The sequence below is a fragment of the Haliotis cracherodii genome, unplaced genomic scaffold (assembly GCF_022045235.1).
Source record: "Haliotis cracherodii isolate W230 unplaced genomic scaffold, xgHalCrac1.p SCAF_2, whole genome shotgun sequence".
NCBI lineage: Eukaryota > Metazoa > Mollusca > Gastropoda > Lepetellida > Haliotidae > Haliotis > Haliotis cracherodii.
Window position 1 is genome coordinate 11690774 of NW_027266275.1, and position 16172 is coordinate 11706945.

The 16172-nt window shown below is 42.1% G+C and overlaps 2 protein-coding genes across 2 annotated transcripts in view; both read left to right on the plus strand.

Annotated features, from left to right (window-relative positions):
• Positions 1-1387: 1387 nt before the first annotated feature.
• Positions 1388-3729, plus strand: LOC139467443 (chitin-binding domain protein cbd-1-like). The gene is made up of 3 exons (XM_071248998.1): positions 1388-1421; positions 2156-2383; positions 3554-3729. The coding sequence occupies exons 1-3, from the start codon at positions 1388-1390 to the stop codon at positions 3727-3729; spliced, it is 438 nt and encodes a 145-aa protein (XP_071105099.1).
• Positions 3730-16028: 12299 nt separating this feature from the next.
• Positions 16029-16172, plus strand: part of LOC139467444 (probable chitinase 10) — a 45438-nt gene continuing 45294 nt past the window's right edge. The window contains exon 1 of the mRNA XM_071248999.1: positions 16029-16077. Within this exon, the coding sequence (XP_071105100.1) occupies positions 16029-16077 (49 nt within the window). The remainder of the gene's footprint in view (positions 16078-16172) is intronic.

Genomic DNA, 16172 nt, shown 5'->3' on the forward strand with positions numbered 1-16172 from the left:
GGGGAATTAAAGCTTCATATTGTAAAAGAGATGGTTCAAATCATGCAACTGTCAGTCACATTATTATTTCATTTGACAGTAACATTGACAGTCATGTAAATATTTCAGAATAGAAGTTTTGAGACCACCCCTATGTTCCGCGAAGCCCTTCAGCTGTTATGTTTATTGCACAGACCCCCTTGTAACAACAGGCATTAAACCACCAACAATTACATGATAGTTTGTAAAACAACTTTTTCTCTCCTCTATGACAATTAATTATGATGAAGAGTTGGTATGGACAAATAAATAACTTTCATGGCATTAAAACGAATTGTTGCCTTCGTATTTATATCTATTTTGCATTTCATCGGAAATGGTCTGTAGTGTGGTTAACGCAATCTCACTTTATGGTTAGGGTGAAATGTATGTAATTATCATGACGGATTATTAGCATTCGGGACCTTGTTGGCGCTTTTAAAAGGTATTGTGGTGGACGTGTGGACAACATTTCCCGATTTGACGCATCATTGACCAAAATAGTGTCCAACGCCATTGCCTATTTTGACTTGTACCGTGTGTCCCGTGTCTTTTCGGGTGATTAATTGGCTTGCCTTTGCATGTGTTTGGGACGCGTAGTACCGATGAGGTGGCGTGTGCTCGCTTTTTCGCGAGCACCTGGTGTCATCACTGTTTGACAGTGATGCATGGACACATGCTCATGAAGTCGTCGGAATGGTGCAGTCGACTCTGCTTTTGATTGTCTTTTTATCATTTGTCGCTGTTCTCATGAGATGCGGCCAGTTTCGACAATAAGTTCAGTTAAAAGTGAATATTGTGGGAATCATATTCGTGATATTGCAGCCAAAGACGTTTGTAGATCTACACACGTCTTTAGTTCAGCTTAATAAAATTACAAGAAAAACGGCACGGAAACAGCCCTTGATGTTATGTCGGAAGTTTGCAAACTATACACATTCGCATACCGTGATATTATGATAACTAACACAAAGTTGAGAAATTAGCCTAAATGACAGTCCACATGAGGCTGCTATGGGGAATTTAAAATAAGTTATTATTTGCGGAGGTACGCGCATGCATCATTGATTCAAAGTAAATTATATCATTCAATCGAACTTCTATCAGCCAATACTAGATGATGGGATTCTAAGTCTACAGTCTTGGTGTTATCGTTTGCTCATTTTTCATGACTTAAAAGTAAACATAAGAACACAGTCTAGCGGAAAACATTCTGGTACTCTGTCATAGCACTATATTGCATACAATTAACATTCGTATCCCTGCTTGGATCAGTTTGGGTGGCAGCCTAGATATCCAAAGAATAGACAACTTCATTATGCTATTACGCAGATTACTGTATAAGATTTTAGGTAAGTGGCGTGTGAAAATGAAAAAGGGGAATCCCCGGCCAATTTGCACAGGTCAGATGACAATTAGAGGGCAAGCAATATCAGAAACCAGTAGTTGTATATGTGCTATGGCAATATATTCCAAACAATCACCTTCTACAAATATAAGGTGTCATTGCCCTTATTCAGTTTCAGTTTCATAATAGTTTGCGTATTTGTTTGTTATAATTGACTGCGAAAGTAATAAACATTTTCTGTACTTTAGCCGTTCCTCAGCTTTGCCCTTTCCTAATTATTTGGACTAAAATTATCAACGTTATCATTACGTAATTTCATGAGAAATGCACGTGACAGCTTCCAGCAGTAGCGACGTGTTACATCAAGTAACTGCTGTAAACAATTGCGAATTCGCGCACGCACAGAACGGCAAATTAGACAAGGTATTAATTAAACAATCCACATGCGAATACGGTAAAATTCAGCAGTTCCTGTAATCTGACACGCGAGAGCTGACCAATGGAAGCTGAGAAATAGAAATACCGGTAAACGCTGTTGCTTGATTGACAATGTTAATCAAGAAAAGGGAGGAATTTGATAACATCGTTCTCTCGCGGGGTATTCCGATTTCAAATAGCGTCGTTATTTGGACGGAAAACCGATGGTCAGAAAGCGTCCAATGACCATATAATGAAAAATACGACGTTTTCGTGTTCGTAGTGTTAATAAGCATACTATTTATATTTTACGTAAAACAGCATCACAATTTTGTTTTGTCAGCCATTTTTAAAGCTCTTTTTCGTGCTTAGTTCCGGCCTACGCTCCTGGAACAGGCTTCTGTGGGGGAAGGGTGGACGGATATTACCCCAGTGCTGTGAGCTGTGGGGAGTTCTACCACTGCATGCATGGGACTACATACGTCTTGGTCTGCTTTTCTGGCTCCGAGTTCAACCCCATTACCATCGCCTGTGAGAAAGCTGGCACATTCAAGTGCACCATTGGCAGTAATCCTGTTGACGGCGTGGCCATGGAGCAAGGTATTAAAACAATAATATTAATCTTAAAATAATATAAAACATATATAGATACACTAATAATTTAACATGGGTACATATTATCAATGGAATTCTGTTGGATAAAAATATAAATGAAAAGGGGTTTAAAGTGCCATGCCGCGACGAGATTGAAGAAAATGAATATCTTCCTTCAGAGTGAGTGAATGTTGTTTTAAACAAGTCTGCAATATTCCAGCTATAATATGACGACCTCTTAATAATCGATTTTAGGTCAGACAAACCAGTGATCGATAGGATGAGCACCCTTCTGTTTACAATGCAACACAAGCAACCAAGCCATGGTCAGAGTCCTTCAATCTAATCCAAGTATATTTTCATGTCAGGTGTGGGTGCAAGGGACCTATTCTGACCCAGAATCCTCATTGTCTCATACGTAATACAATATATTAACAATTATTCCGTTTGCATTATGCTATGAAACTATCAGTAGGACAATATCTAAGAACATATCCAATGAAGATATAGCAGAGACACTTAAGACTACTTAAGCAAGGTTCATTAATGTACGAGACCATACCTTAGAATGATTCATAGTCTGCAGGTTCGATCCCCGGCCGCGTCATACCAAAAGACGTTAAAAAATGGTACTTGTTGTTACCCTGTCTGGCGCTCGGCATTAAGGGTCTAAAACAAGGACTGGTCAGCTCGGAGTCAGTATACTGTGTCTGAGTGGGGTATTCATATTAAACTGCGGCATGGTATCTCAGTGAGCTAGCAAAAAAAAAATATATAATCCGGCATCAGTCCGGACTAGTACAAGCAGCCACACAAACACACACACGTACATGCACGTCACTATATAAGTGCAATAATCTTGGACGCGACGTTAAACCCAATTTCACCTCACCTCACCTCATAGTCTGCAGGCTTGATGGACGCAAATTTGCTCAGCAGTTTGCGGCTCCTTTGACGACTGAGCCACCCCGTCACCCATCTGTCCAGTGAAAATAGTAACCAAAAACATGAATTTTCATATACTCTCTTTATAACATACCAACCCTGTTACCTTGAAAACAGACACGCCATTCGAAGAGCGGTGTCTATCGTGTCCTGGCAGGCATTATAATTTTGTATTTGTTGGTTGCAAGTTGTTTCTGATATCATAATCCATTGGTGTGTTTCATTTCTCAGATCTGACGAAGTTCTGTGACAACAGCCGTGATGGTCTTTATCCCAACCCTAATGACTGTACCTTGTATCTCCACTGCTACGAGGGCCGCACGTTCAGCATGTCATGTTCTCCCGGACTGGCCTTCAATACTAAGGGATACTGTGACTTTCCTGAAAATGTCCTTGGATGTAAATGAATGACGTTCAACACAAATACCAGAAAAAGGACATCATCTGTTATCTGATGTATTGTGCTCATTTTTAAACTCCCAGAGCAGTCGTTCTCACACCATATCCAATATTCTTGTGCACTTCTTCTATATGGTCAACGCAAATGGTAAAAGCTTTACAGGAACACCCAATTATATTTGACACAATTCTTTTCAAAATGAAATATGAAATACGAAATACTCCTAAAGTTCCTGAAGTGGTTAAAATTGTTGTGTCGCACATTTTATTGTGTTTTACTGTCTCAACATTTATTCTGTGTTATATCTATTGTGTTTTTCACAGTAATATGTCAGATTTTCTGTCGTTAAATAAACTTTGCAGCCATTTATTACAGTGTTATTAATGTGACTCATTAGATCAGGATGTGCAACAGAAACAACTGTGACGTCACAGTCAACATTGTATAGACAAGCAGAAGCGCCTCATTGCGATGTTACCGCCTCCGTGGTCTTGTGGTAGAGCGTCCACCCGGAGAGCTGAGGGTCCGGCGTTCGATCCCCGGCCGCGTCATACCAAAAGACGTTAAATGATGGTACTTGTTGTTACCCAGTCTGACGCTCGGCATTAAGGGGCTAAAACAAGGACTGGTCGGCTCGGAGTCAGTATACTGTGTTGGGTGGGGTATTCATGTTAAACTGCGGCATGGTATCTCAGTGAGCCTGCACTAAAAATCGGCATCAGTCCGGACTTGTACAAGCAGCCACACACACACGTACATGCACGTCGCTATATAAGTGCCATAATCTTGGATACGACGTTAAACCTAATTTCACCTCACCTCATAGCAATGTCCCGTTCGTAGAGCTCTCGTAGAGCTCTCTATATTATCGATCTCTACCAAAGCATTGTTGTTTTCCACCATGCTTGGCAGCTTACAGCCATACATGAAGCTGAATGTAAGGAGGAAGTGGGTTTTTCCTGTTGATCTGCAATCTCGAACCAATCTTGTTGACAAACAACCGTCAATTTACCTGGGAAATAGAAAGTCTGTCTTAAACATTTTCACATTTCCTTGTAATCGCATACCCATAAATATACATGTCACTAAACTTTGGATTTGAGAGAAAATCGTTCATTCCTTCTACCTCAATTACAATCTGCGAGTTACCTCCCCGTGTCAGTAGTCACATGAAACTTTGTTCCATATATCATACATTGTGTACATCTTCCCGCGGCAAGAGTATTGAATTCTTGTAGACTAGGCTTTGATACAATCTAGGGGAAACGTTTGCCCCGGGAAGATGTATATCATAAGTGACATTTGAATAATCAGGTAATACTAGTATTGGTTTGGGGCGGTCAGGTAGCCTTGTGGTTAAAGCGTTCGCTCGTCACGCCGAAGATTCGGGTTCGATATTCCCGACATGGGTAGAATGAGTGAAGCCCATTTCTGCTGTACCCCGCCGTGATATTGCTGGAATATTACTAAAAGCGGTGTAAAACCTCACTCACTCACTCACTAGTATTCTTTTTGAAATACCAACTGTAAAATATACCACTGACCTCATGTTAACCGCGACGAATCATGTCATGTAATTGGTTTGCATGAGTGATCTCACAATGACAAAAGGATATTAACTCTCTTATTCAAATATATTGAACAAAAAGGTCCCGTAATCGCCATTCTGAACACACGAATGCATGACACATCCCCATTAAAATATGCAGGCAAATTAAACATGTGACTTAAAGATTAAATATTTATGATTGATAGGATACTTTTTGACACGCCTGGGGAAAGATTTCTTGACAATAATCTACCCATGACGTCGGGGACAAAATATATGGGCTTCGTCGGGTAGGGGGAACTCTGGTGTTACCACTATACTATGTGCTACAAATGAGGATTTGCCGTTGAAGACGTTATCTTTCGCTAATGTTTGAGGTTTTCTATGTTATTCGTAATCCAACCTGACCCGGACATGATTAAGGTTATTGCTGACATTCCTGAGCCGGACGTCAAACACGATCTACCTGATACGTTCTGGGGAAATAATACAGGACCTTTGAAAATCAATACCCTACGTGTTGTTTGTCAGTGCACGTTAAAGGACTTTGCTGAAGTGAAAGTGAGTGAGTGAGTGAGTGAGTTGGGATTAACGCCGCTTTTAACAGTATTCCAGTTATATCGCGGCGTGTCAGCTTAATGTGGCAGGAAAGCCCGACGAGATGCAGGTCTCGGACGTTTACCACTTCGGTGAAACCCACGAGCACGGGTATGGTGCCGACAAACCTAGAAACATAATCGGGGCGAACCATGATTCGAACCCACAATCATAGGGTTCTGGCGTGCCCAAGGGACGCAACTCTGCGGTGCGAATCGCGGAGTCTTAGACGACTGGGCCGCCCGTGCCTCCCTGAAGTGAAAGATAGATAGAACACCAAGAAACTCAAAGAATAAGAAAAAGGTGCATTGAAGAAACAGAAATTAATTCGTTGTTGCAAGTCCAGTAATGAAGAGGAAGATGCACGTTTGGGGGGAATGAGCAGTACTTCAGTGATATCACGATGGGTCAGGTAGAAGGGATGCAGATCTCAGACGTGTACCACTTTGTTGAAATGAACGAGCACGGGTATGGTGTTGACACAAACTAGAAACATCATCAGGGCAAATCTGGGATTCAAACAAACTATTATATCAATTGTGGCGCTTATGACGCCCTGGGGCCCGTTCCACAAAGCGATCTTAGTGCTATGATTGTCGTAAGCTTATGTTAAAATATGGGAGTTACGATCATCTTAGCGCTATAATCGCTTTGTGGAACGGGGCCCTCGACACACATGTCCGCTTGCATATTTGGAAGATATATGTACAATGCATGGAGGTTTTGCCAATGTTGAATATTCGATGATATCTGGGTTTAACATATTGTACCCATGTGGGAAATCGAACTCGGGTCTTCGGAGGGACGAGCGAAAAGCTTTCACCACCAGGCTACCCCACCGCCCCAGGTACAACTGTGAGCTGACATCGGATGTTCGTGTATCTTCCCATAATTCCATAATTATGCCTCATAAATTCGTACAGTAGGCGTCCCTTCTTCCGTATCACGATGGATGATTGCAGCAGGAAGAAGGACCTTGTGTTGGGTGTGTCATCTATACAACACATGCACGTACACATCCATATGTCACGGTGATAAACGACACTGTTTTCAGTTTTGCTTTAAGTACTGGGGTGACTTCAATCGTGACTTTCAAGTGCATTCGGATAAACGTTGCTGATCCGTAACACATATCTGAGGGCTCATCTCATAGTTCGGAAAGTAATTACTATCTTGTGTTATCCTTGCTCGCTGGTATGTTGGTGTTGTATTCACCCATTGTGTACTTGTACTGTGTTCACGTGTGTTGTATTGGTGATGTGTTCGCATCTGGTATAATTTGAGCTTGTTTGCACAGGGTATAACGGTAGTGTGTTCGCATCCGTGACACTGGTGGTGTGTTCTCACATTGTATAAAGGTAGCGTGTTCGCCCTTGGTATACTGGTAGTGTGTTCGCCCTTGGTATACTGGTAAATGTTCTCCCTTTGTATACTGGTAGTGTGTTCGCCCTTGTTATACTGGTAGCGTTTGCCCTTGGTAAGCTGGTAGTGTTTGCCCTTGATATACTAGTAGTTTGTTCGCCCTTGGTAAACTGTGTTCGCATCCGTGACGCTGGTTGTGTGTTCACACATTGTATAAAGGTAGCGTGTTCGGAATTAGCATACTAACAGAATGTTTGCCCTTGGTATATTGGCAGTCTGTTCGTCCTTGGTATACTGGCAGTGTGTTCGCCCTTGGTATACTGGTAGTGTGTTAGCCCTTGGTATACTGGTAAATGTTCTCCCTTGGTATACTAGTAGTGTGTTCGCCCTTGGTATATTGGCAGCCTGTTCGTCATTGCTATACTGGTAGTATGTTTGTCCTTGGTATACTGGCAGTGTATTCGCCCTTGGTATACTGGCAGTGTGTTTGTCCTTGGTATACTGGCAATGTGTTCGCACTTCGTGTACTGGTAGCCTGTTCGCCCATGGTATATTGGCAGCTTGTTCGCCATCGGTATATTGGCAGCCTGTTCGCCATCGGTATACTGGCAGTGTGTTCGCCCTTGGTATACTGGTAGCCTGTTGGTCATTGGTATACTGGTAGCCTGTTCGCCATCGGTAAACTGGCAGTGTGTCGCCCTTGGTATACTGGCAGTGTGTTGCCCTTGGTATACTGGTAGCGGGTTGACAATTGGTATACTGGTAGCCTGTTGGTCGTTGGTATACTGGTAGCCTGTTCGCCATCGGTATACTGGCTGTGTGTTTGCCCTTGGTATACTGGCAGTGTGTTTGCCCTTGGTATACTGTTAGTGGGTTTGCAATTGGTATACTGGTAGCGGGTTTGCAATGGGTATACTGGTAGCCTGTTGGTCATTGGTATACTGGTAGCCTGTTCGCCATTGGTATACTAGCAGTGTGTTCGCCCTTGGTATACTGGAAGCCTGTTGTTCATTGGTATACTGGTAGCCTGTTCGCCATTGGTATACTGGCAGTGTGTTCGCCCTTGGTATACTGGTAGCCTGTTGGTCATTGGTATACTGGTAGCCTGTTCGCCATTGGTAAACTAGCAGTGTGTTCGCCCTTGGTATACTGGAAGCCTGTTGTTCATTGGTATACTGGTAGCCTGTTCGCCATTGGTATACTGGCAGTGTGTTCGCCCTTGGTATACTGGTAGCCTGTTGGTCATTGGTATACTGGTAGCCTGTTCGCCATTGGTAAACTGGCAGTGTGTCGCCCTTGGTATACTGGCAGTGTGTCGCCCTTGGTATACTGGCAGTGTGTCGCCCTAGGTATACTGGTAGCGGGTTGGCAATTGGTATACTGGTAGCCTGTTGGTCATTGGTATACTGGTAGCGTGTTCGCCATCGGTATACTGGCTGTGTGTTTGCCCTTGGTATACTGGCAGTGTGTTTGCCCTTGGTATACTGGTAGCGGGTTTGCAATTGGTATACTGGTAGCCTGTTGGTCATTGGTATACTGGTAGCCTGTTCGCCATTGGTATACAGGCTGTGTGTTGCCCTTGGTATACTGGCAGTGTGTTTGCCCTTGGTATACTGGTAGCGGGTTTGCATTTGGTATACTAATAACGGGTTTGCAATTGGTACACTGGTAGCCTGTTGGTCATTGGTATACTGGTAGCCTGTTCGCCATTGGTAAACTGGCAGTGTGTCGCCCTTGGTATACTTTGAGCTTGTTTTCACTTGGTATATAGTAGCATGTTTGCACTACTGTAGTGAAAGTGTACATTGTAGATACATTGTTCCATCAGTTTATACAAAGAGGGTAATTAGCCACAAATCAGACAATAATATATGACAGCCACTCGCAACTTTTATGTTACTTCCCTTACTCGACGTATCGCCACTACTATGTTACTTTCTTTACTCGACGTATCGCCACTACTATGTTACTTCCTTTACTCGACGTATCGCCACTACTATGTTACTTCCTTTACTCGACGTATCGCCACTACTATGTTACTTCCTTTACTCGACGTATCGTCACTATTATGTTACTTTCTTTACTCGACGTATCGCCACTACTATGTTACTTCCTTTACTCGACGTATCGTCACTATTATGTTACTTCCTTTACTCGACGTATCGCCACTACTCTGTTACTTCTTTACTTGACGTATCGACACTACTATGTTACTTCCTTTACTTGACGTATCGCCACTACTATGTTACTTCCCTTACTTGACATATCGCCACTACTATGTTACTTCCTTTACTCGACATATCACCACTACTATGTTACTTCCTTTACTCGACGTATCGCCACTACTATGTTACTTCCTTTATTCGACGTATCGCCACTACTATGTTACTTCCTTTACTTGACGTATCGCCACTACTATGACACTTCCTTTACTTGACATATCGCCACTACTATGTTACTTCCTTTACTTGACGTATCGCCACTACTATGTTACTCCTTTACTTGACGTATCGACACTACTATGTTACTTCCTTTACTTGACGTATCGCCACTACTATGTTACTTCCTTTACTTGACGTATCGCCACTACTATGTTACTCCTTTACTTGACGTATCGCCACTACTATGTTACTTCCTTTACTCGACGTATCGCCACTACTATGTTACTTCCTTTACTCGACGTATCGCCACTACTATGACACTTCCTTTACTTGACATATCGCCACTACTATGTTACTTCCTTTACTCGACGTATCGCCACTACTATGTTACTTTCTTTACTTGACGTATCGCCACTACTATGTTACTCCTTTACTTGACGTATCGACACTACTATGTTACTTCCTTTACTTGACGTATCGCCACTACTATGTTACTCCTTTACTTGACGTATCGACACTACTATGTTACTTCCTTTACTTGACGTATCGCCACTACTATGTTACTTCCTTTACTTGACGTATCGCCACTACTATGTTACTCCTTTACTTGACGTATCGCCACTACTATGTTACTTCCTTTACTCGACGTATCGCCACTACTATGTTACTTCCTTTATTCGACGTATCGCCACTACTATGTTACTTCCTTTACTTGACGTATCGCCACTACTATGACACTTCCTTTACTTGACATATCGCCACTACTATGTTACTTCCTTTACTCGACGTATCGCCACTACTATGTTACTTTCTTTACTTGACGTATCGCCACTACTATGTTACTCCTTTACTTGACGTATCGACACTACTATGTTACTTCCTTTACTTGACGTATCGCCACTACTATGTTACTCCTTTACTTGACGTATCGACACTACTATGTTACTTCCTTTACTTGACGTATCGCCACTACTATGTTACTTCCTTTACTTGACGTATCGCCACTACTATGTTACTCCTTTACTTGACGTATCGCCACTACTATGTTACTTCCTTTACTCGACGTATCGCCACTACTATGTTACTTCCTTTACTTGACGTATCGCCACTACTATGTTACTTCCTTTACTTGACGTATCGCCACTACTATGTTACTCCTTTACTTGACGTATCGCCACTACTATGTTACTTCCTTTACTCGACGTATCGCCACTACTATGTTACTCCTTTACTTGACGTATCGCCACTACTATGTTACTTCCTTTACTCGACGTATCGCCACTACTATGTTACTTCCTTTACTTGACGTATCGCCACTACTATGTTACTTCCTTTACTTGACGTATCGCCACTACTATGTTACTCCTTTACTTGACGTATCGCCACTACTATGTTACTTACTTTACTCGACGTATCGCCACTACTATGTTACTCCTTTACTTGACGTATCGCCACTACTATGTTACTCCTTTACTTGACGTATCGCCACTACTATGTTACTTCCTTTACTTGACATATTGCCACTACTATGTTCCTTCCTTTACTTGACTTATTGCCACTACTATGTTACTCCTTTACTTGAGATAGCGCCACTTTTATGTTACTTCAGCTAATCAGACAATGGTATATGACAGCCAGATCAAAACAAAGGTCACAAAGAGGATGTTGGAGAGATAGGGAAAGTTTCAAACGTCTGCCAATGTGCACTGCAGGATGTACAGCGCACTTCCACGTCTCAGATTGGCTTTAGATATGTAAACTATTTATGTTAATATTTATATATCTATTTCTTCTCGAATGGCTAATCCCCAAAGAGAAAAAACGGTGGTGTTTTCGGTGGGGCCGCCATTTTGTTTCCAAAACCAATACCAGTTTGGCTTTCTTCAGTATGGCGTATCTCAAAGAATTGATACTTCACTTTATCGTGTGTGTGTGTGTGTGTGTGTGTGTGTGTGTGTGTGTGTGTGTGTGTGTGTGTGTGTGTGTGTGTGTGTGTGTGTGTGTGTGTGTATTATACATACTTTTAGGGAATTCCCGACCTCAATAAGACTCAAACACTCTTACAATAAATGTTAGAGGAAAGGCTATTCTACTTGAGCTGCTGTTAGTAGGCACTGAGATCTTGTGCTAGGTGCAATCAAACTATACCTACTGCAAATATTTAACACTTAAACGCTCAAGACCCGTGACATGGATGATTAAGTGAGCCTGAAACGTACACCGCTTGGATGGAACCTACAAGGTCAGGTATATACTGCCACAAGAACGAGTATATGCTACTACAAGAACGGGTACATGGTCCTCCAAGATCGAATATTTTCTACTACAAGAACGGGTATATGCTGCTACAAGAACGGGTATATGCTGCTACGAGAACGGGTATATGCTGCTACAAGAACGTGTATATGTTGCTACATGAACGCGTATATGCTGCTACAAGAACGGGTATACGCTGCTACAAGAACGGGTATATATGCTGCTACAAGAACGGGATTATGCTGCTACATGAACGCGTTTATGCTTCTACAAGAACGGGCATATGCTGCTACAAGAACGGGTATATGCTGCTACAAGCACGAGTATATGCGGCTACAAGAACGCGTATATGCTGCTACAAGAACGCGTATATGCTGCAGACACACTAAGGCTGATCATCAGGGAGAATCTTGACTACGACCCATTGGATCCCGTCAAGCCAAAGAGACGTCTACCATGAAAGGGTCACCCACAACACTAGACTTGCTCACACGATTGTACGTCTGTGTCAAAGTGTCATCTTTACGATATAGTAAAACATTAGTGAAAAGCTGTTCCCAGTACATTCTCAACTTTGTAAAGTTTGGTTCAGTTTTCGATATACCACTCAATAGTAGATAACCTGGAATGTGTGAAACACTATTTCAATTATCATAAATCAGGCAGTGACTTGTAACCATGGTAACTAGGCGCACCAGCTGTTTCAAACTTTGATAATCCAGGTGTTGGCAGTTTAGAGGTAAGGGCTCATGCGTTTGCGACAGAGCTTGCTTCGTGTTTCCCTTCCCGAATGAATTACTCACCTTTATAGATAATTTTACATCTGCGAATTGCTTGGACAATCTGTATATTTGTCAAATTATATACTGCTCAAAAGAAGCTAAAGACACCTGATATTTTCCTATGACTATAGTTGAACGCCCGTGTTCTTTCTTTTCTTTATATATATTAAGTACATATTGTGTCTTCTCCCTTCTCCACGAATCGTGTAGTTACTCGCCATAAAAAAATTATATGGTGGATTTGTCGAAACTAAATAACAGCTGAATGGGACAGTTGATAAGAAGAAGAAGAAGAAAAAGGAGAAGAAGAAATCGTGGATGGGTATTGACACCCTCACACAAAGAATCATGTCAGACAAAAGATCCCATCACCCTCGCTCTTCTCTCAGTCGCTTATATTTACCAATCATTATTGGGGGGTGGGGTGGTGTGGGGGTTTGATTAATGTTTAATAAAGCATGTCAAGTTTCATGATGAAAACAAGGCATTCCACAGTTTTCTAAAACGAGCCAAGGATGTGGAACATAATCTCAATGTCGGTGTTCATTTTGTTGATGGTTCTGTACTGCTGGACGGTACAGAAATCAGTGTCAACTACACGAAGTGCAATTTCAAATCGACCCAGACTCAGTTTTTCAAGGAGAGGCTTTCTGAAAGACCACTGCATCGAGGTTATTTGCAGTGTGTTGAGAAGATCAGCAACCCTGCAGAGTCCTTCGCTTGGATGAGGTCGGCTGGCCTGAAAGGTGAAACAGGAGGCTTTCTGTTTGCTGCTCAGGACCAGTCACTTCCATATCGAAAACATCAATGTGTGATTTTGCATTAAAATGTAGATGTGAAATGTAGATTATGAAATGAATTTAATGAGACTGTCCAACACATTGTCAGTGGATGCCTAGCTTTGGCACAAACGCAGTATCTTAAGCGACATGATGGTGTAGCTCGATCATTGTATCGCCTTTGCCATGCTTGGGGTCCATCCATGGTACGACCCGGACCTAGGTTTGGTACCTCCCAATCTGTTGACCGACATTGGGAGAGTACCCGGATTTGCTACCAGGAGTATAGCCCTTCTGACAATCTGGGTATTGCAGAAGGCTGCAGTGTTGGGGAGTCTTCACATTCTCCGAAAAGTTCTGGGCGAGTTTGACAAGGCAGCGTTTCCTGGGAGAAGTCCCATTCGCTGTCTGGGCTGCGTGTAGAGGGGGCAAGGGCCCTGAGCTGATGATGAGCCTGACTGTACCAGGATCACCCAAACTCTTTTGCAGCATTGTTTATTTTAATCTGTAAAGAATAATGATAATAATAAGGCGCCGCGATTCGCTCTGCAATATTGCGTCCCTTGGGCACGCCAGAAACCTGTGAATGTGGGTTCGAATCCCGGTTCACCCCAGTAATGTTTCTAGGTTTGTCAGCACCATACACGTGCTCTAGGGTTTCACCGAAGTGGTATACGTCTGTGACCTGCATCACTTCGGGCTTTCCTCCCACATTAAGCTGACACGCCGTGATATAACTGGAATACTGTTAAATGCGGCTTTAAACCCAACCCACTCTGGTATGCTTGATAACTCGTTGAACACGTGTCAATCCACTGAACAATAGTTTAAATCGTCCGTCTTAGTGTCCCATAAAAGTTTACAACAACAACAATTCGCATTTACTATAATTTAATTAGAGAATGGATATGAGGGATTCAAGTTGTTCCTCATGCACAGTCATACACCAATTTGTCACGAACCACTTTCCGATAACATCTCATGTTTCCTTTGCGTCAGAAAATGTTAGTTTCATTCTGTGTTTCCGGCAGCTCGTTGGGACTCCATATATTGCCAATATAGCACACGAGATTTAAATCACGTGACAAGTCTGTCCACTCTCATTGACAGGTTGTACAATTATTTAATTATATGGAATATCTTGACATATTGATAGACCCGTGTGTGAGTGAGATGTCTACCAGGTCGTATATATAAAAGTGCACCAGTCGGACAAATCAGATATTGCTCCTCAACTGACAATACAGGGTGAGTATATTTTTCTTGCCAAACAGGAATGACTACCGTTATTACGACCACAAAGGGACTGCTAATTTTAGTTCGTTATAAGCATATATGCGACGTATATAGATCAAATGGCCGTGACCAAAAGACTATTTTGTTGTATCCATCAGTTCGTTATAAGCATGTTCGTTATAAACGTAGTTTACTGTATGTAAGAAACAAATAGGACGACAGTATCTTCTTTTAAAACAGATTAAATAGAATTAATCAATTACATCGAAAACATATACAGTCCTGGAAATTAATTTAAATCAATTGCTGAACAGTGAATTACTTCATGTTACTTCAGTTACTCGATAGTTCACTAGTAAAGTTGTTATTTCAGTTTTGCGTTTTGTCACTACATATTATGTTACTTCAGTGACTCGATATATTACTACTTATGCTGTTACTCGAGTTACTTGATATGACGCCACTAAACTTACTGCTGAGGTGAAGTGGTTTGTGTGTGCGTGCGTGCGTGCGTGCGTGCGTGCGTGCGTGCGTGCGTGTGTGTGTTTGTTCTTCTCCAGAGTAATGCCGATTTTATAGTGCTACTGGGATACCATTCCGCTGTTTAACATGAATACCCAACTGAGACGCACGATACTGACTCCGAGACGACCAGTCCTTGTTTTATCCCCTGAATGCCGAGCGCCAGGCGTGGTAACTAATAATTAGTTCAGTTACTCCACATATCGCCACCGTTACGTTACTTCAGTTACCCCACATACCGTTACTATTATGCTACTTCAGTTTCTCGACATATCGCCACTATTAGGCTACTTCAGTCACTCGACATATCGCCATTATTATGCTGCTTCATTTACTCGACATATCGCCACCATTATGCTACTTCATTTACTCGACGTATCGCCACTGTTGTATTACTTCAGTTACTCGACATATCGCCACTATTATGTTACTTCAGTTACTCGATATATCGCCACTATTATATTACCTTAGTCACTCGACATATCGCAACTATTATGTTACTTCAGCTACTCGACGTATCGCAACTATTATGCTACTTCAGTTTCACAACCAAGGCAACACATGCGAGTTCTATGTAACGACACTCAACTGAACGGTGTGCGTCATCCCACTCCCTTCCGCAACAAGCAGCAACACATTCGGCAGAAAGACTTTCTGAGGGATTGCCTTCAGCTTTTATCCTCTAAGCAAATATACGTTTTAGTTAAATATTTGTTCACAAATTGAAACGACCATATTCTAGCGGGAAGTGTTACTGCGTGCGATATTAGTGTTTATAGTGTGTAAAAACGTTAGCAACATCCACATGCTGAATCATATGAAGGCGTACTCTCCTGTTGCAGATGTTGGTGTGGTCCGTCATCTTTTCCTGTCTCTGGCTGGCTGCAGGTGGTGAGTACACGTTCGTGCAGATGAGTTTGGCCAAATGACATTAGTCTGATAAGAAACTAGGTAAGGAAGGACTGTGGCTTTGTGTGAAGTAAGTT